Genomic DNA, 25,665 nt, shown 5'->3' on the forward strand with positions numbered 1-25,665 from the left:
CCTAAGGTTTGGCTGATGTCTCTAAGAGTTTTTTTCTTGTTTCTCAGTTTCATAATGGCTTATTTGACTTTCATCGACACAACTTTGGTCCTCATGTTGATAAACAGCAATAAAGTTTTCAAAGGTGATGGAAATACTGGAGGAAAGACTAGGTGCTGAGAGCTCTCTTATATCTGCATTAAGGTGGCATTTAAACACACCCGAGCAATTACAAACACCTATGAAGCCATGTGTCCCAAACATTATGGTGCCTTGAAATGGGGGGGGGGGGGGGGGGGACTATGTATAAACACTGCTGTCATTTCTACATGGTGAAACTAAATGTATAAAAATGGGAGGTAGACACAAAATGCTGGAATAACTCAGCTGGTGAGGCAGCATCTATGGAGAGAAGGAATTGGTGACGTTTCAGGTCGAGACCCTTCTTCAGACTGATGTCAGGGGAAGGGGCAGGACAAAGAAAGAATGTAGGTGGAGACAAGTAGGAGGAGTGGGAGAACTGGGAAGGGATGGAGAGAGAAAGCAGGGGCTATCTGAAGTTAGAAAAGTCAATGTTGATACCACTGGGGTGTAAGCTGCCCAAGCGAAATATGAGGTGCTGTTCCTCCACTCTGACAATGGAGGAGACGCAGGACAGAAAGGTCAGATTGGGAATGGAAGGGGAGTTGAAGTGCTGGGCCACCAGGAGATCAACTTCGTTAATGAGGATTGAGCGGAAGAATATAAAAATGGCCTTTATTAAAATCTAACAATGTGCACTTTAACCACGTGATTTTTATCTATTACAAATCTCAAATTGTGGAATACAGAGGCAAATAAATAAATGATGGGTCTTTGTCCCAAACATTATGGAGGGCACTGTAGGTTTATTGGCACCAGGAAATTGCCCTTAGTGTGTAAGGAGTGGATGAGAAAGTGGGATAACAGAACTAGTGTGAACAGGTGATCGATGTTTGGCCTGGATGCACTGGGGAAAAAGGCCCCCTTTCCATGCTGTATCTCTAAACTAAACATCTCCTTTAAACTTTCCACTTCTGATCTTAAAATAATGCTCTCAAGTCTGACATTTCCACTCTAAGAAAAAGGTTGAAAAAGATTCCGACTGCCTACCCTAACTATACTTCTCATAATTTTCTATACTTCTGGAGCACTGGCTCCTAATTACAGGCGCACACGAACATGGCGTACCTACGGGCCATTGCCTAGGCTCTGTCCTGGAGGCGGTGGCTCAAATACTCACACTCGCTCGTCCCCGGCCTATAGACAACCCCGATCCCGACAGTGAAGCCCAGAAACAGAAGGTGCGCGGCCATGCCGGCGGCTTTGCGCAGGATGCGGTACAGCCAGAGCTCGCCGGGGAGAAGGTTAATGGAGAAGACGGAAGGGTGCAGGCCGGATAATTACGGGGAAAAAAATATGCCTGCGAGCCAGATGATTTCGGGTTACAGGCCACATTCGGCCCGGGGACCGTAGGTTGCTGACCCTTGCTCTTGATGAATAAATACTTATGTCAATCAGCAACAGCCTCTAAGTGACTACTTTCAAATAGATCTCAACACACTATCTGTGCTACCATTTTCAGCGGGCTATAGACTTGGAGCCCCAGTATACCGCTTTATATTAATACGATCAAGAATCTTGCCATTAACTGTATACTTTCCCCTTACATTCGAACTTCCAAAGTGCAGCACATCACACTTCCTTGGATAAACTTCATCTATCCTTTCTGTATCCTGCTGTGTATACCTCGACAGTCTTCCTCATCATCTGCAACTCCGCCAATTTTGGTGCCATCTGCATACTTACTAACCAACCAACCTACATTTACGTCCTAGTCATTTATGTATATCACAAACAATTGAGGTCTTACCACTGGCCACAGACCTCCAGCCTGTGGTTGATTGATAATTTATAATTGTCATGTAAAGCACCAATGGAGAAACACTGCAGGTAGTTTGTATATAAACTTGGTAAATTCCTTTAAAGAACATGCTCAGGGATGAAATACCTACAGCATTAAGGACAAGCATCTGCCATGACATCTTTTTCAGAAAGTCAGCACAGGCAGTGTAGTTAAATGACCTCACGGGACGTTAAGGCTGCTGAGCAAAAACACAGCAAACATATCACCAGGATACTTACAAAGCATTCTGCGGCATCATCCATTAGACCCAGCTGAAAACGATGTTCATCTTTAAAGCTCTCCGCTAAAGCACTGCGTAAATTATCAGAGGGAAGAGCTTTCTCCCTGCTGTTTCTAAATTCTGCAAATATATCCTGTAAAAAGTTAACAAACAAATTATTTGCCACAAAAAGGCGCAAAGTTTGTAGTAGCTCAGTGGGTCAGGCAGCATCTCCGGAGAACATAGATAGGTGACATTTCAGGATGGAACTCTTTTTCAGACTGAATGTGGCAGGGGAAGGGGAGAGGGGGAAGAAAGCTGGAAGAGAGGAGGGGCTGGATAAAGCCTGGCAGGTAGTAGGTTACAGGGGGGGATTGACAGGTAGATGGTTGGATAACAGCCAGAGGTGAAAAGGCAGAGGGTGTGAGACGTTCCAAACTGTGAAGCTGGAGGGAGGAAAGTAGGTGGGCGGGGAGACACAGGTGCTAGTCCAGGTGTGGCACAGGGAAGGGAGGCGTGTGTGTGCGTGTGCATTTGCGGGGGGGCGCCTTGGCAGACTAAGCACAAATACTCTGTGAAGTGGTTGCCAAGTTTAAACTTGGTCTTGCCGAAATACAGGTGGTCACATCAGGAACACCAGATGCAGTAGATGAGGTTAGAGAAGGTACATGTATCACCTGGAAGGACTGCTGCGACCCTTGGATTTAGGTGAAGGAGGAGGTATAGGGATCGCTTGTACAGCAAAACTACAATAAGATGTCAGTAGATCTAGTAAACAGATGAGATTTATTTTTATTTGTATTTTATTTTAAAGAGTTTCAGGGCCATGAAGTTCTAGAATATTTTAAAATAAAAAACTGTGCAATGGATTGATTGTAAACAGTTTGGATACAAAAAACAGAATATATATATCTGTATACTTCAACCATGAAAGGAACAAGGAACAGTCAAAATAATACTTATCACAAAATAATTAACAAAAGTAGTCCAGCAACCATATTGGAGTGATTTCTTTTCCAAGCATGTTGATTTCCTTGAACTCATACCAGACAGAAGAAAAACGTCAGCACAGATATGAACAAAGAACTTGTATTCTTTTCATTATACGCAAGAGAATGTTTTGTACTCTGTACGGGAAATGTGTTCTCTTAACAGTGGCTTTGGCAGTGGAAATGTGAAAATTATGTTAAATGCAAGATGGTCCAGTCAAAAACAGATGCAGTTGGAGGAGGGAAATCTAAGCTAAAAGGAACTAGATATTGTGAAGTGTTCAAGTAGACATACAGATAAGTAGAAGACCATAAGACTCAAGACTTAAAAATTAAGGATGTGACGAAGTTCATCTTTTCTCTCAAAAGTCTTACCATTAAAATCTCTGTTTAAGAAGGAACTGCAGATGCTGGAAAATCGAAGGTGGACAAAAATGCTGGAGAAACTCAGCGGGTGTGGCAGCATCTATGGAGAGATGGAAATAGGCAGCGTTTCGGGTCGAGACCCTTCTTCAGACTGATGTGAGGAGGGGTTGGAAGAAGAAAGGAAGAGGCGAAGACAGTGGGCTGAGGGAGAGCTGAGAAGGGAAGGAGAATGTAGGGACTACCTGAAATTAGAGAAATCAATGTTCATACCGCTGGGGTGTAAACTGCCCAAGTGAAATATGAGGTGCTGCTCCTCCAATTTACAATGGTCCTCACTCTGGCCATGGAGGAGGCCCAGGACAGAAAGGTCGGATTCGGAATGGGAAGTTAAAGTGCTGAGCCACCGGGAGATCAGGTTGGTTATTGCGAACCGAGCGGAGGTGTTGGGCGAAGCGATCGCCAACCTACGCTTGGTTTCACCAAGATGTAGATCAGCCGACATCTAGAGCAGCTGATGTAATAGATGAGTATGGAGGAGGTGCAGGTGAACCTCTGCTGCACCTGGAAAGACTACTTGGGTCCTTGAATGGAGTCAAGGGGGGGGGGAGGTAAAGCGACAAGTGTAGCATTTCCTGCGGTTCCAAGGGAAAGGGGGTGATTCAGGTGGGAAGGGCCGATTTGACCAGGGAGTTACGGAGGGAGCGGTCTCTGTGGAAAGCAGACAAGGGAGGAGATGGGAAGATGTGGCAAGTGGTGGGATCACGTTCGAGGTGGCGAAAATGTCAAACAAATAATCCTGGTAGCGAAAACATACAACAAATCATTTTCGCCACCTCCGAGTATCACAACACAGGATTTGTAAAAAGTTATCATAAAGGTAAGCAATTAGAAATGTTAACAGAATATTGCTGTTTATTGCCAGGTGATTACATTTAAAAATAGGGAATTTATGCTTCAACTACTACAATATTGTGCATGTATCGTGTCTTATTTGAGAATGGACGATAATGGATTGAAAGTGCCTCATAGAAGGATCATTAAATTGATACTGGAATAGGAAGATTGTCTTACAAGACACTGGACAGGTTTAAGCCAATATGCACTCAAGTTTCGAACAGTGACGTGATTTAATTGAAACATACAAAATTCCTCAAGGTCTTGAGAGGATTAACGTGAAAAGAATTGCCCCAACAAGAGAAATCTACCTAGAACCAGGGATAATTAACTTGAAAAAATCCATGACTACTTTCCTTTTTCTTCTCCGAGAGGGTTGCTTATCTTTGAAACACTGTTCCTCAAAGGTGCATCGAGAGTTCTGGAGTGTCTTTGTCTATCTCTGCCTTAATAACTTTATAAACCAGAGATGCGCCCTGTTCTGCTGTTACTCCAGCTTTTTGTGTCTATCTTTATAAACGTTTAATGGTTACTGAAGGTAGAAAGAATGCAGAGTTAAGATTGCAATTAGATTCAGCAATAATCTTATTGAATGAAGAAACAGGCTTGAGGGACCCTGTAACCGATTCCTACCCCCAAGTCATTTGTTGAAGTATACACACATAGTCAAGGTAAGCCAAAATTAGCTGCAGGTAAAACATGATTAAAAATTGTTAATTTTAATTGTGATTATTTTAGAATGTTGGATTTGGGCATTGCTGGCAAGTGCACATTCTTTGTCCAACCATAATTGCCCTTGAACTGAGCGAGTTATTTAGTTATTTGAGGGTCAATCACATTGGTGAATCTGGGATCCTACGTAGATCAGACCAGGTTAGAATGTAGACTTCCTCCACAAAGGATAGTGGTGACATACAACTCTGTTACCACTGGGTCATCATTAGATTATTTTTTCTTTAATCTCAAATTATTTATCGAATTTAATATACTATGGATATATGGATAATCCCATGGATTATGGAATTTTATATCTATGGAGATGAGAATGTGGGGAGGGAGAATTTCAAGCCTTTTCACTGGAATACCATTCTAATAAGTTAACCACCAAACCCTAAAACAATTTAATAGTGGAGTGTCCACAGCAGTCTCAGACAGAAAGTAACACGAGTCCCATTCCTCAAATAAAGAATTTCTCCTCCTATTAATCCAAAATGTTCAACCCTTCAACTTGAAAGTACGATTCCCAACATTGACCATGTCAAACCAGCCAAGAACATTGTGCAATTTAATATACTGACACTACCTTTAGAGCGCAAAATATGCACGCATTTCCAAAACACACGTGTCCGGGCATTTGTCTGAAACTTCGTCTGAATATATCCAGGTGCCATAGAATCTGTGGGAGGGAGAGACTTAAATTGTAAGCAAGATCAAGGGAAAATAATATTTTCAAAAATGCTTTTTTGCATCTGTACTCTTGCAATGTTTAAAGATTGCATTCTCATTAACACCAAAATACATCATATCTCAAATATTCTTACAACACATTTTCTATGTTAGCAATAGTGTTAGACAATGCACAATAGGTGCTGGAGTAGGCCATCAATGTGATCGTGGCTGACCACGTTCAGTACCCCGTTCCTGCCTTCTCCCCATATCCCCTGACCCTGCTATCTTTAAGAGCCCTATCTAGCTCTCTCTTGGAAGTATCCAGAGAGCCAGTCTCCGACAAGGGGGAATTTAGTCCCCAGTCCTTTTTAATCTTTATATTAACGATCTGTCCAAGCAATTGAAAGCCTGTAATACTGGGTGCATGATTGGTAATACTTTAGTGAACCATATTATGTATGGAGATGATCTTCTGGTCTTTAGTCCATCTAGTGCTGGTCTCCAGCAGCTCCTTACTATATGTTCTGTGTATGGTGTGGAACATGATATCAAATATAATGCTGGTAAGGTGCTGTTATGATCTGCAGAACCAAAGAGGATAAATGTCTAAAATTCCTGATTTTATATTGTCTGACAATAATCTTAGTGTCTGTAATAAGGTAAAATATCTTGGACATTATTACAGAACAAATGACAGATGAGGATATTTATAGGCAACGCCGTATGCACAAGCGAATATTCTCTTACGCAAGTTTGGTGCGTGTACAGATATAGTGAAGATGTCTCTGTTCAGAGCATATTGTACACCACTCTATACTGCACACCTGTGGTCAAACTACAGAAAAACAAGTTTACAGAGACTTAAAATAGCTTATAATGATGCCATGAGAATACTACAATAAATGTATTTGTATTGTATTTATTACTACTGAAGAAACCTAGATGATGTAGTGCAAGTGAAATGTTTGTGGCTGCAGGAGTCAGTACTTTACAAGCTATTCTAAGAAATCATATGTATAAATTTATTTGCAAGATTAATGACTGAAAATGAAATTATCTTGGTCTTATCAAACATAAGGTTTAGCACTACACGCTACCAATCCCAGTTGTGGAGACATTGGAATAGTTGTCTCGTTGTAGGACACTGATCTTTCTTTTTATTCTGGATTTTAACCATGTATTGTGTTTTTGTATCTAATTTATGGTGCTCTTATAAGTAAGTTACTATGCTTTTATATGTATTTTATGGTGTTTTTATATGCAATGTTATCTATGTAATGTCGTCTTTTATCTGGACCTTTAGTCTGAAATAAAAGTTTAATAAATAATAATAATAATAATAATCTATTCCCCACATCTTCTAGTATGTTAGCTGGTAAACTGGGCAAGGCAATGGCATATCAAATTTAATCCCAACAAGTGCCAGTTGAAGCCATTTGAGCAATATAATAGGGGTAGGACATATTATGAATATGGCCCAAGCGGGTAATGAGGATTAAAGTCCAGGTCAGGGAGATGAAGGTAACTTATGGGGTGCTTACTTTCAATTGCTGCAACAATGAACATAAGAGCAAGTAGGTTTTGGTACAACTTCAAAAACATTGGTCAGGCTAGAGTTGGAAACATTGTGTGTGTTTCCGGTCACCACACGACATAAAATACATAATTGCGCTGAAGATACTACAGAGACAATTTACCAGGATGTTGCCCGAGATGAAATGTTTTGGGAATTGCTGGCAAGTGTGCATTCATTGTCCAACCATAAATGCCCTTGCAGAGTTATTTATTTGTTATTTCAGGGTCAAACACATTGATGAGGCTAGAATCCTACATAGATCAGACCAGGCCCTTGGGTGGGAAGGGGGAGGGGAAATGTACAAGATTACTTGATGAATAGTTACCTAGTCCATCCCATCCGCATGGCAGAGTTGTCTAAGCCCAAAGTATGGCAGGGGTTCAGATGCAATTTTTGCTCATCAAAAGAGTGATTGCAATATGGAGGGAGGGGGGGGGGGGGGGAGAGGAGGGGGGGGGGGAGGAGAGGGGGAGGGGGGGGAGGGAGGGGGGGGGGGGGGGGGGGGGGGGGTGGGGGGGGGGGGAGGGTGGGGGGGGGGGGGGGGGGGGGGGGGGGGGGGGGGGGGGGGAGAGGGGGGGGGGGGGGGGGGGGAGGAGGGGGGGGGGGGGAGGGGGGGAGGGGGGGGGGGGGGGGAGGGGGGGGGGGGGGGGGGGGGGGAGGGGGGGTGGGGGGGGGAGGAGGGGGGGGGGAGGAGGGAGGGGGGGGAGGAGGGGGGGGGAGGGGAGGGAGGGGGGGGGGTGGAGGGGTGTGAGTGGGGGGGGGGGGGGGGGGGGGGGGGGGGGGGGGGGGGGGGGGAGAGAGGGGGGGGGGGAGGGGAGGGGGGGGAGAGGGAGGGGGGGGGGGGAGGAGGGGGGGGGGGGGGGGGGGGGGGGGGGGGGGGGGGGGGGGGGGGGGGGGGGGGGGGGGAGGGGGGGGGGGGGGGGGGGGGGGGGGGGGGGGGGGGGGGGGGGGGGGGAGAGGAGGGGGGGGGGGGAGGAGGGGGGGGGGGGGGAGGGGGGGGGGGGGAGGGGGGGGGGGGGGGGGGGGGGGGGGGGGGGGGGGGGGGATGGTGGGGGGGGGGGAGGAGGGGGGGGGAGGAGGAGGGGGGGGGGGGGGGGGGGGGGAGGGGGGGGGAGGGAGGGGGGGGGGGGGGGGGGGGGGGGGGGGGGGGGGGGGGAGGAGGGGGGGGAGGAGGGGGGGGAGGGAGGGGGGGGGGGGGGGAGGAGAGGGGGGGGGGGGGAGGAGGAGGGGGCGGGGGAGAGGAGGAGGGGGGGAGAGGAGGGGGGGGGAGAGGAGGGGGGGAGAGGAGGGGGGGAGAGGGAGGGGGGGGAGGAGAGGGGGGGGGGGGAGAGGGAGGGGGGGGAGAGGAGGGGGGGAGAGGAGGGGGGGGAGGAGGGGGGGGGAGGAGGGGGGGAGAGGAGGGGGGGGGGAGGAGGGGGGTGGGGGGGGGGAGAGGGGGGGGGGGGAGAGAGGGGGGGAGGAGAAGGAGGAGAGGAGAGAGGGGGGGGGGAGAGAGAGGGGATGGTCGAGAGAGGGGGAGAGAGAGAGAGAGGTGGGGGAGAGAGAGAGAGGGAGAGAGAGGAGAGAGGGGGGGGGGGAGAGAGAGAGGGGGGAAGAGAGAGAGAGGGGGGAGGGAGAGAGAGGGGGGGGGAGAGAGGGGGGGGAGAGGAAGAGGGAGAGGAGGGGGGGGGGGAGAGAGGAGGGGGGAGAGGAGGGGGGGGGAGAGAGGAAGGAGAGGAGGGAGAGGAGGGGGGTGGGGAAGTAGAGGGAGATGAGGGGGGGGTGGGTAGAGGGAGATGAGGGGGGGTGTGGTAGAGGGAGATGAGGGGGGGGGTGTGGTAGAGGGAGATGGGGGATGGGGAGTGGGGTGCGGAAGGGAAAGATACTGGTGAGGTGAGGAGGGAGTGCGGGGGGGATTGAGGGAGAGGAGGGGGTAGGGAGGGCAGTTGCCACGTCTGCACTCCCTCCCTCGCCCCCCCTCCCCCCTCTCCCTCCCCATCTAGTCTCACCCCCACTGTCTAAACCCCCACCCTGTCTAAACCTCTCCTTCGCCCTCTCCCTCTAACCCTCCATCTCTATCCACCACCCCCTCCCTCTCCGCCACCCTCTCTCTGCACCCCCCACCCCTCCCTCTCTGACCACCCCCCCCCTCTCCCTCTCTGACCCCTCCCTCTCTATAGGGATTGAAGAGGGAGGGTTAAGGAGGATGTCCTGGGGGATGTGGCAAAACGAGCCGAGCCTGCGCAGTTGGGGGCTATGTGTGAGTGGTGCAATATTGCGTTGGGGGAATGGGTTGCATTGGGGGAACAGGCGAGTGGTGGAATCTTGCGTTGGGGAAGCAGACCCAATGGGTCTGCACTTGTCTATAGCAAATTATAAATGTTGGTTCTTTTATAGGCAAACCAGGCGATCCAGTCACTGTTCTTATCAAAAGAATATTTATTTGTAAAAAAAAGGCTCATAGAATCCTTGAAATTATGTTCCCTCAAGAACAATTGATTTCAAGCAAGAAGAAAATAGCATCGTCTGGAGGAGGCGAGGGAGTAGGAAGAAGAAATTTAAATGGATATGTCCGATTGCACAAGTTCTCACATCAACAGAAATGGCGTAACTGCCAGATACCGAAGCTAACAGCTGAGTTAATGGACATTACCAAATATCAAGTCATAACAAAAAAAGTTTAAGAAAAAGCCAATCCTAAATTATACATAATATGTTGAATATCACAATCAGAAAAAAGATTGGTCTTAATTGTGTTAAAAAAAAATGACAAATCACTTCTGTCAATCCCAAAAAACAAACGATATACTGAAGTTCTCAGCAGGTCAAGTAACAGTGGTGAGAATGAGAGGGAAGGGAAAAATAAATCTCTGCCTTGGGTCAAGAACCATTCATCAGATTTAGAAAATTGAGAAAACAAAATTATATTTTTCAGACATAGTGGGGGAGGGATAGCAGTAAAACAGGGAATGTTTGTGATAGGATACAGACAAAAGTTGTGAAGTGAGTTTAAAATGGCAGTTAAAAGCAGAAACAAAACAAAGAAGCAATCACACCTCTGGTGAGAGGAAAAAAGGATGGGTACTAAATTTGTTGAATTCAATATTTAACTCCAGAGGGCTGGAAGACAAGTTGCTGTTTTCTGAGTTGTTTGGGCAGATTAGTGTTTCAAGGAGGCTCAAGATAGAGTGGGAATGGAATGGAGAACTGAAGTGACAGGTGGCTGGAACCTCAAGGCGAACAAAGTGGTACTGCAAATCATTTTGCTTCTGCCCTCATCTTACCACAGCATGCATTTGTTATACGTTTTAACAGACCTTTTTATAATGCATTTCGGTTGTCGCGACGGACTTTCCAATGCAACTCACACCACCACTGACAGGACATGCTCGGTCACCGTGAGGCTCCCTACCCTCACCAGCTGCCGCCTCTTCCTTTCCTTTATCCACTTTGCCTCTCTCCCATGACCTCCTCCTCCTGCCATTGTTCTGTCCACTGCACCTACCCTGCCCTCTACCCCTCTCCACCACCTCCTCTTCCCCAGGAGTCGCCGACATTCTCAACCTTGGAAGATGTCGGCAAGTACGGGGGAGTAGGAGGCGGCGGCGCAGCGGACAAAGCAATGGGTGAGAGGGTAGGAAACTCCACGATGACCAAGCATGTCCTGTCGAACCCAAGAAAGTGATGTGGTCAGGAGCTGCAATGCGAGCCGCAACAACAGCCACTTCAACCAGTGAAGAATGGTTCGCTGATGTTGACCAGTGGCATCGGTGACTAATTTTAAGGTGATAAAACGCAGAGTGCTGGAGCTACTCAGCACTAAATAAGTCTGAAAGGTCCCGACATCACCAATGTTCTCAAGAGATGCTGCCTGACTTACTCCTGACGTAGAGTTACTCCTGCGCTTTGTTGGTGAGGCCACATTTAGAGTATTGTTTTCGGCTTTGGGCACCATGTTATAGGAGGATGTTGCCTGAACTAGAGGGTCTGAGCTACAGGGAGAGGTTGAGTCAGCTGGGACTCTATTCTTTGGAGCTCAGGAGGATGAGGGGTGATCTTAGAGGTGCATAAAACCACGAGAGGAATAGTTCAGTTAGGTGCACACAGAGTCTCTTGCCCAGAGTAGGTGAATCGAGGATCAGAGGACATAGGTTTAAGGTGAAGGGGAAAAGATTTAATAGGAATCTGATGGGAAACTTTTTCACACAAAGAGTGGTGGGTGCATGGAACAAGCTGCTTGAGGAGGTAATTGAGGCAGGGTCTATCCCAGCGTTTCAGAAACAGACAGGTACATGGATTGGACAGGTTTGAAGGAATATGGGCCAAATGTAGGCAGATGGGACTAGTGTAGCTGGGACATGTTGACTGGTGTGGGCAAGTTGGGCTGAAGGGCCTGTTTTCACGCCGTATCACTCTACGACTATGACTCTAAAGACAGAGTCTAAGATTGGGATTGAATCAGTCTCTGGGTCTGTGAGGCAGCAGCTTAACTACCTGTGGCACTGTGCCACCCCCAGCATACTATGAATTAACGATGTTACAATACTTACCTTCAGCGGCGCTGCAGTTCTGCCACTGGCCGTGTGCGCGACTTTGGCCTTATTTATTATAAACAAAGATAATAATGGTCTAACATAGACGGCTAAGAGACCAAGATTAACTGCACAATTCAATGGACTGACGTGGATGAAACTGCGAGAGGCATAACGGAGATCAGGGTCTTATTCCTAAACTGGCGGAAGCGACGTTCCGTTGCGTTCCGATGCATCCTACACGTCAACCCATTGGATTTTGCAGGAGTGGTCTAACTTGCTCCTCTAGTATCTTTGCTTTTGACTGTCCTCGATCACAGCTTTTGAGTTAAGTCAATGGAAAAGCAATAGGGAACAAGATGCTAATTTCAGAGTATGAAAATGGCCACAATGTTTTTAATACTGAAGGTATGAAAATGAATTAGGTGTCAAATTAAACTTTTTATGCTTTATCTGATGGGATAAAATGCAGACTTGATTTTTTAAATCTCAAAATTTTGTAACATTGATATATGAATCCCTGAGAAACCCGCACTATGTAGACTAATTTCTTCAAAATGAAAACAATAAAAATTAAAGCTTATTTAAAATCCCATGAAATGAAAGCCCAAACATAAATTTCATTTCCCATTGTTCACTTCGCCACTTTTTTTTTTTTTTTTAAAAGAGCACTTTATGATATTAAAATCTTCCCATTGCAACATTATAAATATTTATTCAGGGATTTTGCACCCAAATGTAAAACATGAACAATCTGACTCATTTCAAGGGAACGTATTGAAAAACAAAGTATTAATGTTAAACTTTTGTCAAAACTTGTTTACATCCTACTGTAATGCTGGAGCAAAGATTGAACAGATTGGTGATCTTTTGCTCAAGCTGATAACAATTTTTAAGATTACGAAGATGCGCCCAAGCACATAAGGACGAAGAAACAATTAAACTCCTTGAAAGGATTGTTGAAATATGATGTGCTCTTAGCTAAACTACAGAGCAATGAAGCAGTTAGAGCTGTTTCCTCACAGCTCCAGCAATCCATCCTGATTGCATTCAGAACAACCTCTCAATGTCATAAAAGCAAGGAACTGATTGTGGACTTTGGACGAGGAAAGCCAAGGATCCATAAACCTGTCTTCACTGATGGGACGGTGGTGGAGAGAGTAAAAAAAACTTAAAACTCCTGGACATGCATACATCTGAAGATCTGTCCTGGACCTAGTACATTGAAGCAATCATAAAGGCGGCCCATCAACGAACCTCTATATCCTTTATATTGAGGAGATTCGGTATGTCGACGAAATGTCTCTTGAACTTCTACGGGTGTACAGTAGAGAGCATATTGACAGGTTGCATCACAGCCTGGTTCAGCAACTCAAATGCCCAGGAATGAAGAGGATTGCAAAATGTGGTGAGTAGTGCTCAGTCCATCACAGGAACTGAGCTCCCCACCCTTGAAGGGATCTACAAGGCAGTCAGCATCAGAGACCTACACCACCCAGTCTATGCTTTAATTTCACTCCTGCAATCAGGAAGAAGGTATAGGAACCTGAAAACTGTAATATCCAGGTTCAGGCACAGCTTCTTCCCAACAACCATCAGGCTATTGAACATTACAACCTCCAAACATTGCCCTGGGCATTTCAGAGGCATTTGTATGACATTTCAGAGGCATTTGTATAGGCACGTGGACATGTAGGGATGTGGATCACATACAGGCAGACAAAATTATTGAATTAGGCATAATATTCGGCCCTGTTCTTGTGGGGTACTATTCTATGTACATTTACAATGTGCATGCATTGTGAAAACAAATGCAAATCACGTGCTGGAGGAACTCAGCAGGCCAAGCAACATCTGTGAAGGAAGAAATTCACCCGTTTCGGTCGGGAGTCTTCAAGATACCACTTTCCAGGACACTTCAATTCAGTCCGTAAGTGCAAGCCCAGACGTCAGCCTTTTGTATCTCCATCCCACTCTGACCTAATTGTCCGTGGCCTCCTACACTGTCCCAACAAAGCTCAAAGTAAATTCAAGGACTATCACCTCACCTTCCATCTGAACACATTAGGGCCTCCAGGACAAGATTTCAACAATTTTAAAGACAGACAAGATATGCGAGTTATCTGAAATTGCGTGCTGGCTGAAAGGTTATCTATAATAAGCGAGTTTGGTATTCCAAACAATGCAAGGAATCATGGGATTTGTCAAAGGTCATTAGAGAAAAAAAAGCAAACGGTGTGCCAGGTAGCAGGAGAGCAGGGTATAACAGCGAGCGAGAGGGGGCAGATGCGGGGGGAGAGACTGGACCGGCCAGAGAGACGATGAGAGGTGGGGTGAGAGAAGGGGGGGGGGGGGGGGGGGGGTGAGACGTGCGTGTTTGTCTGTTGCTCACAGATGTGTTTAGTTTAACATTCCGCAGGGAGTGCTGGGGTTTGCGCGTTGGTTGCAGAGGCGGGCAATGTCCCCCAGTCCCTCCTTCCAGTCCGAGGCAGGGGGACGGGGATAGAAGGATTGTCCTAATGCCGGGGAGTTCTTGCGGAGACGGGGTGTCCAGGACCTGCAGTGAAGCCACAATAGCATTCCTCTCTTCCCATCCCTCTCCCCGCCGCCTCGCCTTTACCTGCTGACAGGCGTCATTCTGTAGGAAGGAACTGCAGATGATGGTTTACAACAAAGGTAGACAACATGCTGGAGTAACTCAGCTGGACAGGCAACATCTTTGGAGAAAAGGAATAGGTGATGTTTCGGGTCGAGACCCTTCTCCAGAGATGTTGCCAGACCCGCTGAGTTACTGCAGCATTTTGTGTGCACCCCCATTGATGACTGATGCTCGGTTTTCGCTGGCACAGAGAGGGTTAGCCAACAGTCAATAAGGCAAGAGGTGCAGCTGATGGTCCCTGGCCCATCAGGGAACGGATTCCTTGGGAGTTGGAGCAGAGTTGAGCTGGAGTTAGCAATGGCTGTAAGCCAGGGGCCGCTACTGCTCCGGGCCGTGTCTCGTCACCCCGGACATCTCCGACTGCCCCGGATAGGGATGGGACACTCAGGAGGGGACGGCAGTGAGACTCCGCTCACAAATCTGCCTCCTGGGCTTATGCAGGAGAGGGGTGCATGGTTCGCCACTGTATAATAACCGACAGCCACTGGATAAGGCGAGAGGTGCAGCTAGAGGCACCCACCACTATGAGAAAATCGACAAAGTTATGCCCTCCAGTCTTTAACAGTTCCACCCTCGGGAAATGTGCTGCCCGAGTACCCTACTTATGCCTCAATTTTACTTCTATCAGGGCTTTTCTCAACTTCAACGCTCCAGAAAAAAAAAATACAATTTTGTTCATCCTCTCCTTGCAACAAATACCTTGTAATTCTGGTAAATAGTATTCTGGTAAACAACGTCTGCACCCTCTCCAAACACAACCACATCCCTTCTTTGCCATTCTGTTGCCACTTCTTTTGCCACATACTAGGAGCTATGGATTTGGATATCCAGACCCATCTATACATTATGCGTTATGTAGTGGTTATGCGTCTTTCCATTAACTGTATATTTTCCCCGTATTTTAGACATCCCAAGGTGTAGCACCTCACATTTAGTTTAGTTTAGAGATACAGCGCGGGAAAACGCCCTTCGGCCCACTGAGTCCGCGCTGACCAGCGATCCCCTTACACTAACACTATCCTACACACTAGGGACAATTAACAATTTTTACCGAAGTCAAATAATTTACAAACCTGTACATCCTTGGAGTGTAGGAGAAAACCAGAGCACCCACGTGGTCACAGGGAGAATGTACAAATTCCATGCAGAGCACTCGTAGTCAGGATCGAACATGGGTCTCTGGCACTGTGAAGCAGCAACTCAGATTTGTTTGGATTAAACACAACTGTCATTTCTCCGCCCATATCCGTAATTGATCTATATCCCAGCAAACTATTTTACAGCCTTCCTCACTGTCTGCAACTTGACCAACTTTGGTGTCATCTGCAAGCTTACTAACCATCCTATCTACATTTACGTCAAAGCCGTTTATATAGGGCGGCACAGTAGAGCAGCTGGTAGAACTGCTGGCTCACAGCACAGGAGATCTGGGTTCGATCCTGACCTTGGATGCTGTCAGTGTGCACTTTAGATGTTCTCGCTGTGACTGCATGGGTTTCCTCCAGGTGCCACTATTTCTTCCCACATCCCAAAACGTGCAAGGTTGTGGGCTAATTGGTTGCTGTAAATTGCCCCAAATGTGTAGCAAGTGGTTGCAAATGTCAAATAACATAGAACTTGTTGAGAACTGATGAACGATGGCAGTCATGGACCTGGCAGTCAAGGGGCCAGTTTCAACGTTGTATTATGTTCATAAGTGATAGAAGCAGAATTACTTCTATCGTCCACTCCACCATTCATTGCATGGTTGATCTATCATTCTATCTTAACTTCATTCTCATGCCTTCTCCCCATAATCCTCGACACCCGTACCAATCAAGAATCTATCTCCGCCTTAAAAATATTCATAGACTTGGCCTCCACAGCCTGCTGCGGCAATGAATTTCACCGATTCACCACCTCTCTGACTAAAGAAATTCCTCCTCATCTCCTTCCTAAAGGAACATCCTTTAAATCTGAGGCTATGACCTCTGGTCCTAGATTCTCCCACTAGTGGAAATATCATCTCCACATCCAGGTTAACCCACTCATTCCTCGGATCATTCTCGTAAACCTCCTGGACCTTCTCCAGCACCCGCATATTTATCTCCAGATACATACGTTTACAGTATAATCACAAATTAAGGTGCAGAACAAATCGCTATAGAACACACTGTTCACAGATCTCGAGCCAGAAGAAGACAGGATAGTAGTGGAATCATTTCTGAATCCGAACAACCAAATCACGTACCTCATGAATTTTAAACTTCTGGATCAACACATTATTAATTATTAAATGCCTTACTAAAATCAATGTCGACAACATCCATTACCCTACCCTCATCAATCACCTTCATTGCGTCCTCAAAAAAGTTAGGTAGGCATGACTTGCTGCGGACAAAGCTGTGCTGCCCTGTCCCAATTATCTCCTTCCTGCAATATTTGCAGCATTGATTAGTATGAGTGTCATAGGTTATAGGGAGAATGGGGTTAGGAGGGAGAGATAGATCAATTTCCCTCCTGGGATAAATAAAGTTCTATAGTATCATACATCATATCACATCAGCCATGATTGACTGGCAGAGTAGACTTAATGGGTAGAATGGCCTAATTCTGCTCCTATCGCATGAATTTCCAATGGGGTAGCTGGGAGGTCAGGACCTAGTTGGCGTGAGAGGACGGTCCGGTTGCCAGATAATAGCTGGAATACAACTGGCCCTGAATCTGGAGGTATGCGTTTTAAAACTGCTGTACTTCTTGCCTGGTGGGAAAGGGAAGAAGAGGTTGAGACTAGTCCTCGATTATGCTTGTGGCCATTGTTACAGTTTTTATTTAAGCATATACAAGCATTGCCAATAGATACATTCAGCATCCAGAAGACAGATCAACTTCCTCCCCATGCGTCCTGACAAGAGGCTCACAGGAGCCATCTCGTTGCTAAAACAGATCTCAAGAAATTCACTACTACCTGCAGGAAATTGTGGAACAAATATGTGAAAACCAAGATTTCAGATTGGATATAAAAGCTTAGTTCAAGTACAAGTGAGTTTATTGTCATGTGTCCCTGATAGGGCAATGAAATTCTTGCTTTGTTTCAGCACAACAGAACATAGTAGGCATTGACTACAAAACAGAGCAGTGTGTCCATATACCATTATATAAATATATACGCACACATGAATAAATAAACTGATGAAGTGCAAATTACAGATAATGGGCTATTAATGTTCAGTTTTGTCCGAGCCAAGTTTAATAGCCTGATGGCTGTGGGGAAATAGCTATTCCTGAACCTGGTCGTTGCAGTCTTCAGGCTCATGTACCTTCCACCTGAAGGTAGAAGGGAGACGAGTGTGTGGCCAGGATGGTGTGGGTCCTTGATGACACTGCCAGCCTTTTTGAGGCAGCGACTGTGATAGATCCCCTCGATGGAAGGGAGGTCAGAGCCGATGATGGACTGGGCAGTGTTTACTACTTTTTGTGGTCTTTTCCTCTCCAGGGCACTCAAGTTGCCGAACCAAGCCACGATGCAACCGGTCAGCATGCTCTCTACTGTGCACCTGCAGAAGTTAGAGAGAGTCCTCCTTGACAAACCGACTCTCCGTAATCTTCTCAGGAAGTAGAGGCGCTGATGTACTTTCTTAATAGCTGCATCAGTGTTCTCGGACCAGGAAAGATCTTCAGAGATGTGCACTCCCTGGAATTTAAAGCTCTTGACACTTTCAACCATCGACCCGTTGATATAAACGGGACCGTGGGTCCCATTCCTACTCCTTCCAAAGTCCACAATCAGTTCCTTGGTTTTGCTGGTGTGGAGGGCCAGGTTATTGTACTGGCACCATATGTACAGTTGCTCGATCTCTCTTCTATATTCGGACTCATCCGCATCAGTGATACGTCCCACAACAGTGGTGTCGTCAGCGAACTATACCCGGCTACGCATTCATGAGTATAGAGCGAGTACAGCAGGGGGCTGAGCACGCAGCCTTGAGGTGCTCCCGTGCTGATTGTTATCGAGTCCGACACATTTCCACCAATACGAACAGACTGTGGTCTGAGAATGAGGAAGTCGAGGATCCAATTGCAGAGGGATGCGCAGAGACCCAGTTCTGTGAGTTTGGTAACCAGCTTGGAGGGGATGATTGTATTAAATGCCGAGCTGTAATCAATGAATAACAGCCTGACATTTGAGTTTTTGTTGTCCAAGTGGTCCAGAGCGGAGTGTAGAGCCAGCGAGATCGCATCCACCGTTGATCTGTTGTGGCGGTAAGCGAACTGCAGTGGGTCCAGGTTTTTGTTGCGGTAGGAGTTGATTTGCGCCATGATCAACCTCTCAAAGCACTTCATCTCCACAGGCGTTAGTGCCACAGGTCGATAGTCATTGAGGCATGTCACCTTGCTCTTCTTGGGCACTGGTATGATTGATGCCCTTCTGAAACAGGTGGGAACCTCAGACCTCAGAAGTGAGAGTTTGAAAATGTCCGTAAAAACTCCAGCGAGTTGGTCCGCACAAGTTTTTAGAACACGACCAGGTATACCATCAGGTCCAGGCGCTTTTTGAGGGTTCACCCCTCTGAAGGAGTTCCTGACTTCGGCCTCTGTGACGGAGACTGAAACACCATCACAGCGAATGGGGGCTCGGGAAGGCACATCGGTGTTCTCCCTATCAAAGCTTGCGTAAAACGCATTGAGCTCATCAGGGAGTGATGTTTCGTCGACATTCGAGCTGCCTCCTAATTTTGCCTTGTAGGAGGTGATTGCATTCAGGCCCCGCCACAGCTGCCGAACATCTGCCTCATCCTCCAGTTTGGAGCAGGTCCCATTTGGCCTTTTTGATGGCCTTACCAAGGTCATATCTGTACTTCTTGTAGACCACTGTATCATCAGACATTAATGCCCAGTGTCTGGTCTTCAGAAGAGTGCGGATTTCAAAGTTCATTCAAGGTTTCTGATTGGGAAACGCTCGGAAGGTTTTTGTAGGGATGCAGTCCTCCACACATTTCTTAATGAAGTCTGTAACGACTGTGGCGTATTCGTTCAAGTCCGTTGCCGAGTCCTTGAACATTGCCCAGTCTACAGACTCCAAACAGTCCTGGAGTAGTTCCTCTGCCCCCCCCCCCCCCCCCCCCCCCCCTGACCAGCTCTGTACTGTCCTCACCTCTGGGGGTGCGCTCTTCAATTGTTGCCTGTAGGGAGTAAGAAGCAGCCTATGGTCGGATGTACCGAAGTGAGGGCGAGGGATGGAGCGATAGGCATTCTTGATGGTGGTGTAGCATTGGTCGAGGGTGTTTGGTCCTCTGGTGCAGCAGGAGACATGTTGGTGGAAGTTAGGGAGTGATTCTTTAGGTCGCATGTGTTCTGTGTGGTGAACCACTTCACAACAACTACCCAGCCCTTGACCTTGTCACGACGGTGGAAGAGTTTGTAGTTTTCATATTGGTCACAAAAGAACCCACAAAACAAAGTGGGAGTACGTCTCAATCCAAGGAGAATGGTAGGAAGAGACAGCAGTTCTTTAGTCACTGAACAAATTGTCATTAATATTCGCAGCTCATAATATATACAGATTAATAGAAATATTGCTCAAATTTTACAATGTATCATAAAAACATCCTATCAAGATGCAACACAACTTGGCTTGGCAACTGCTCTGTCCAAGATCGAAAGATATTGCTGAGAATTGTGGATGCAACCCAGTCCATCATGCAAACCACCCACCCCATCCCTCAATCAACACCATCTACCCTTTACACCACCTCGGGAAAGTAGCCAACATAATCCAGGACCACTTGTACCACACTCATTCTCTCTTTTTCCCCTCTCCCATCAGGCCAAGATGACAAAAGCCTGAAAGAACATACCGCCAGATTCAGCCAATTGAACAGATAGACAGAAAACGTTGGAGTAACTCAGCAGGTCAGACAGCAGCTCTGGAGAATAAATGACTTTTCAGGTTGAGACCCTTCTTCAGACTGACAGTCAGGGTGGAGGGAAGGGAGATATGTAAAGGTACACAGCTACGAAAAGGTACATTTGTAACTTAAGGGCGTAAACCCAATATCCTAACCTACCTCATAAAAAATTACGCAAAAAGTTTAAAGCAAGAGAAAATCAGAAGCCTTGAATAAAATCTATCACTGTCTTGAGTACAGGCAATGCCATTTGGTTATTTACGTGTTATTTTAAAATTCGTGTCTAAGATTCTTTATGGAATTATAATTTTTACACGCTGTACCGTCGTTAGGTCTGTCGCATTTATCTCCCACCCTTCCTAAACATATAAAGACTGTCCATACAAGTATTTTTTGAACCGAAGCTTGATTAGTTTGGCAAATAGCTTGAAAGAAAGTTTGACACGAAGCAAAACAATACGGCGCCAACTCAAAATCCGATCGGCAATAACAAAAATCCGCATCACTGATTCTTACTAGGATTGGCTTTTAACATTTTACACATTGTTTCAAAGAGGTAAACAAACACTCCAACATGTCATTAGTGTCACCGCATTCTTTGCGTCGGGAGCCGGGGTAAATAAAATCAGTTTTCGATGCAGCGTTGATACGTTAAAACCCCCCTAACTTTATTGGAGAACTACACAGGTGAATCTGCGAGGCGAGTCAAGTAATTAGGATTGACCAAATTCAGTCGGGGTCGATGGGTGCAGCCGCGAAATGCGCGTTACCCCACACGTCCTTCCCTACCTTACCTGCACCGCACTGTTGAGGAAGCAGCTGTTCTCGCCCGGCCCGTTCAGCAACCCTTTGGTGGGCGCGATGGACAGCATGCTGCCCGGCTGGTAGCCGCTCCGCAGGTTGCTCCCGGGCTTCAGGAAGAGCTTCACCCAGGCCATCGCTCCGGGGCCCGGAGCAGCGCGCGCCTGCCCGCCCGCCCGCCGCCTCGAGACGCTGCAAACGGCGGCCGGTGGCAGTTGGCGGCCGCGCGCGCGCGCCCAGGTGTCTCGAGCAGCGGCGGCCACAAGTTTATCCTCCGCAATCCTTCATGTCCTTTCGTACCCGAACCGGGCGGCGGCTGTTACTGCTGATGACGGTGTGTGTGAAGAGATGCCGTGCTCGGTCAGCAGGGCTACTCGCAGAAACTTCGCCAAAAGCTGCCAACGCCGGGCCCCGCAGGTGACTTGACTTGACTCTGGTTCAAGCTGTGCGACCGTGACCAACCGCCTCGACAACAGCAGCACAGGTTCCTTGCACGGCCTGCCTGCGTCACAATAACACAACCACCACCTGACTCGCGCTTGCGTCCGGTCACGTGGTGCTTGCCCTGCCCTGCCCCGGGCTGCAAGGGCGGGGTGCCGCCCCCTCCCCCGTGGCTCCTGCTTTAGGTATGTACCGCCTCTCGTTCTTGCTCTGTTTTCCCCCCTCACTTGCGAGCACACCAAGCGGCAGAAGCAGTCGGGATCAACAGCACTTAGCTCTGGCGTGCTCTCTTTCTCCACTCTGATGTGTTCGGAGGGGGTAAAAATTGATAGTGTCAACTGTACTAAAGCTAATGTGGCTAAAATAATAACGAAGGAGGAGGTAAACCTCAGCGAATGCAATGCAAAAGTTAGACAAACACCAAATGGTTGCAAGGGTCAAGAATTTGGAAATATCTTGTCATCAGTCCAGTCACTCCTTTTCCCTGCTAAATAATTTGTCTGGATTGTTATCTTGGGTAATTTGTACTTGCTTACAAGTTGAAAGATGTTTATGTGGTCAGGCATTTTACTGATGTAATTAAATTCAATTTTGTTTGGTCTTGTAGAAGTGCAATCTTGACAAAATGTGACTTTCATATAAACTTGAACATATTTAATTGGAAACTTTAATAACTACTGCATTAATAAAAGCCAAGACCCAACCTACCTTTGGTTTCTCTAGAATAGAGGAGAGCATGCTGTGAGCAGTGAGGAAAAACGTAAAAGTACCAGTGAAACACTGCTTTCCCCAGGAGGAGTATTTGGATCCTCCCTGGATCGGGAAAGGAAAGAAGTAAAAGGGGAGCTGCATCTGTTCCAATTCTCGCACTTCTATTCTCATCTACTCTTTTACCATACCTCACCCAGAGCAACAAAATGATTCCCCCAGTCTCAACTTCCACTGCTCCAACCATCATGTCCAACAAACATCTGCAGTTCCTTCTTAAAAACTATTGAATTGAATTGAATACTTTATTGTCACATGTGACAAGTCACCATGACATTATTTGCTTGCATACCCAAGGTATTGAATAGTCGCCCATAAAGGGCACTTACAAAGTTACAAATTCCCCCTGGTGCCAGTTCCCTCTTTGTTCTTACCCCCCTCCCCTCCCTCATGGCGTCACCCCCCCCCCCCCCCCCCCCCCCCCCACCCCTCATGCCGGGTCCTCCATTATCCCTTGATCTACTCCCTCCCACATCGGGTCACCATTGCCTTTTCTCTTCTCTCACGACGATCCCCCCCACACTGGGATCTCCTTTGTTCCTTCCCTCTGCAGCGGTGTCCCCACTTGCAGGTGGCCGTCCTCGTCCATCAGTCATCGCCATTGACCGCCACACCAACCTCTCCATTAACGCTGCTGGGTCGTCTCCGGACGCCTCTGTGGTGCCGACACAGGCACCGATAGCCGCCGGCTTCGTCGACTCGCAAGGCCTGGCACGTGAGGCCTGGGCTCCGGCCCGCAAGGCTCTGCCTCCAACTCGCGAGGCGACGGCCTCTGTTTCTCAGATTCGATTCAGATTATGGAAGGTAGTTGCCACGAGCAGCATCTCCCTTGAAGGCATCCACAGTTTTGGCAAAAATAAATAATCTGCTCTCAACAGGGGGGGGGGGGTTATTCAGTCATGCCGTGCCCAATAGAGCATTCCAAAGGAAAGAAGCTGTTCCTTGACCTGCTGGTTCGGCAACGGAGAGACCTGTAGCGCCTCCCGGATGGTAGGAGGGTAAACAGTCCATGGTTGGGGTGAGAGCAGTCCTTGGCGATGCTGAGCACCCTCCGCAGACAGCGCTTGCTTTGGACAGACTCAATGGAGGGGAGCATGGAACCGGTGATGTGTTGGGCAATTTTCACCACCCTCTGCAGTGCCTTCCGGTCGGAGACAGAGCAGTTGCCATACCATACTGTGATGCAGTTGGTAAGGATGCTCTCGATGGTGCAGCGGTAGAATTTCACCAGGATCTGAGGAGACAGATGGACCTTCTTCAGTCTCCTCAGGAAGAAGAGACGCTGATGAGCCTTCTTGATCAGAGTAGAGGTATTGTGGGTCCAAGAGAGGTCATCGGAGATGTTGACTCCCAGGAACCTGAAGCTAGAAACACGTTCCACCTCCGTCCCGTTAATGTGGATGGGGGTGTGCGTGCCACCTCTGGACTTCCTGAAGTCTACAATGAGCTCCTTGGTCTTCTTGGAGTTAAGGGCCAGGTTGTTGTCAGCGCACCATGCTGCTAAGTGCTGGACCTCCTCCCTGTAGGCCAGCTCATCGTTGCTGATGAGGCCAATCACCGTTGTATCATCTGCATACTTGATGATGGTGTTAGTACCATGTACAGGTGTGCAGTCATAGGTGAAGAGGGAGTAGAGGACCTCAGCACACAGCCCTGAGGAACGCCGGTGTTCATTGAGGGTTGAGAGGTGTGCTTGTCTAACCTCACAGCGGGGGGTTGGAGGAACCAGCATCCAGTTGCAGATCATTCCCAGATTACCGAGGGGATCTTTTGATGGAATAATGGTGTTGAATGCTGAGCTGTAATCGATGACCATTCTTACATAAGTGTCCTCTGTTGTCAAGGTGGGACGGAGTGAAGTGGCCGTTGAGATGGCATCCTCCGTACTCCTGTTCTTGCGGTAGGCAAACTGATAGGGATCCAGTGTGGGGGGTAGGCAGCTTAGGCCAGCTTTGAGGTGTGCCAGGACCCCCCTCTCGAAGCACTTGGTGATGCTGGGGGTAAGTGCCTGGGCGGAAGTCGTTGAGTCTTTCCGCAGTGGAGTGTTTTGGCCCGGCACGATGGAGGTCCTTTAAGGCAAGTGGGGACAACTGCTTGTGGCAAGTTCCTGAAGATGTCATCCAGACTCTGTTCAGCTGCGCCGCACTCCCTGAGCACGCCCCCGGGGATGCCGTTTCTCCAGCCTTACGTGCATTAGTCCTACTCATTGCCACGTACACGTCCGTAGGGGTGAGATGTGAGGGGTTGGTGATCGGCAGGTAGCACAGCCTTGATGGCTGTCTCTAGATTGTCCCTGTCGAAGCGCCATAGAAGTGGTTAAGCTCCTCAAGGAAAGGCGTCGCTGGATGTATGATGTTGGACTGTAGTCCGTGATGGCCTGGATGCTTGCCACATTCGTCGGGGTCGGAGTTGTTGTTGAAGTGCTCCTCAAATCCTGAGCTTATGGCAGTGCTTGGCCTTCCTGCCCCCTCTTCAGGTTAGGCCCTGGATGAACTGTAGGCTCGAGCATCGCCTGACCTGAAAGCGGTGTCCCGTGCTTTCAGCAGTAGCCTGACCTCGCTGTTCATCCTCAGCGACACTTATGGAAGGTATTTGCCACCTCCGGAAGGCATCCACAGTTTTGGCACCCAATTCTGCTCTCAACAGGTGGATTATTCCATGCCTGCCCAATCTGCATTCCAAAGGCACCATTTCCCCTCTGACTGTCTCCGGAGCAACCCCTTCTGCAAAGACCGCTCCCTCCGCAACTCCCTTGTCAATTCTTCCCTTCCCTCCCGCACCACCCCCTCCCCGGGTACTTTCCGTTGGTGTGCAAGGGGGTGCAACCCTGTCCCTTCACCTCCCCCCCGACTCCATTCAGAGACCAAGCAATCGTTCCAGGTGTGACAAAAGTTCACCTGCATCTCTTCCAATGTTTCATCTACTGCATCCGCTGCTCTAGGTGTCAGCTGATTTACTTCGGGGAGACCAAGCGTAGGCTTGGCGATCGTTTCGCCGAACACCTCCGTTCACTCCGCAATAACCACCCTGACCTCCCTGTGGCTCAGCACTTCAACTCCCCCTCCCATTCCCAATCCGACCTCTCTGTCCTGGGTCTCCTCCATTGCCAGAGTGAGCAACAGCGGAAATTGGAGGAACAGCACCTCATATTCCGCCTGGGGACCTTGCGTCCGGATGGCATTAACATTGACTTCTCCCAATTTTGCTAGCCCTTGCTGTCTCCTCCCCTTCCTTAACCCTCTAGCTGTCTCCTCCCACCC

General features: G+C 48.0%; 1 protein-coding gene across 2 annotated transcripts in view; it reads right to left on the reverse strand.

Annotated features, from left to right (window-relative positions):
• Positions 1 to 21,793, reverse strand: part of LOC129700246 (inactive ubiquitin carboxyl-terminal hydrolase 53-like) — a 107,501-nt gene extending 85,708 nt beyond the window's left edge. The window contains exons 1-3 of one of the 2 annotated variants that reach the window (XM_055640559.1): positions 21,190 to 21,793; positions 5,676 to 5,768; positions 2,143 to 2,277 (exon numbers count right to left, since the gene is read on the reverse strand). In XM_055640559.1, the coding sequence (XP_055496534.1) occupies positions 2,143 to 2,277; positions 5,676 to 5,768; positions 21,190 to 21,333 (372 nt within the window). In that variant the 5' untranslated portion in view covers positions 21,334 to 21,793. The remainder of the gene's footprint in view (positions 1 to 2,142; positions 2,278 to 5,675; positions 5,769 to 21,189) is intronic. The other variant, XM_055640551.1, reaches the window with a different exon arrangement.
• Between the last annotated feature and the right edge of the window lie 3,872 nt (positions 21,794 to 25,665).

This window comes from Leucoraja erinacea, chromosome 1, assembly GCF_028641065.1.
Source record: "Leucoraja erinacea ecotype New England chromosome 1, Leri_hhj_1, whole genome shotgun sequence".
In the NCBI taxonomy this organism is placed as follows: Eukaryota; Metazoa; Chordata; class Chondrichthyes; order Rajiformes; family Rajidae; genus Leucoraja; species Leucoraja erinaceus.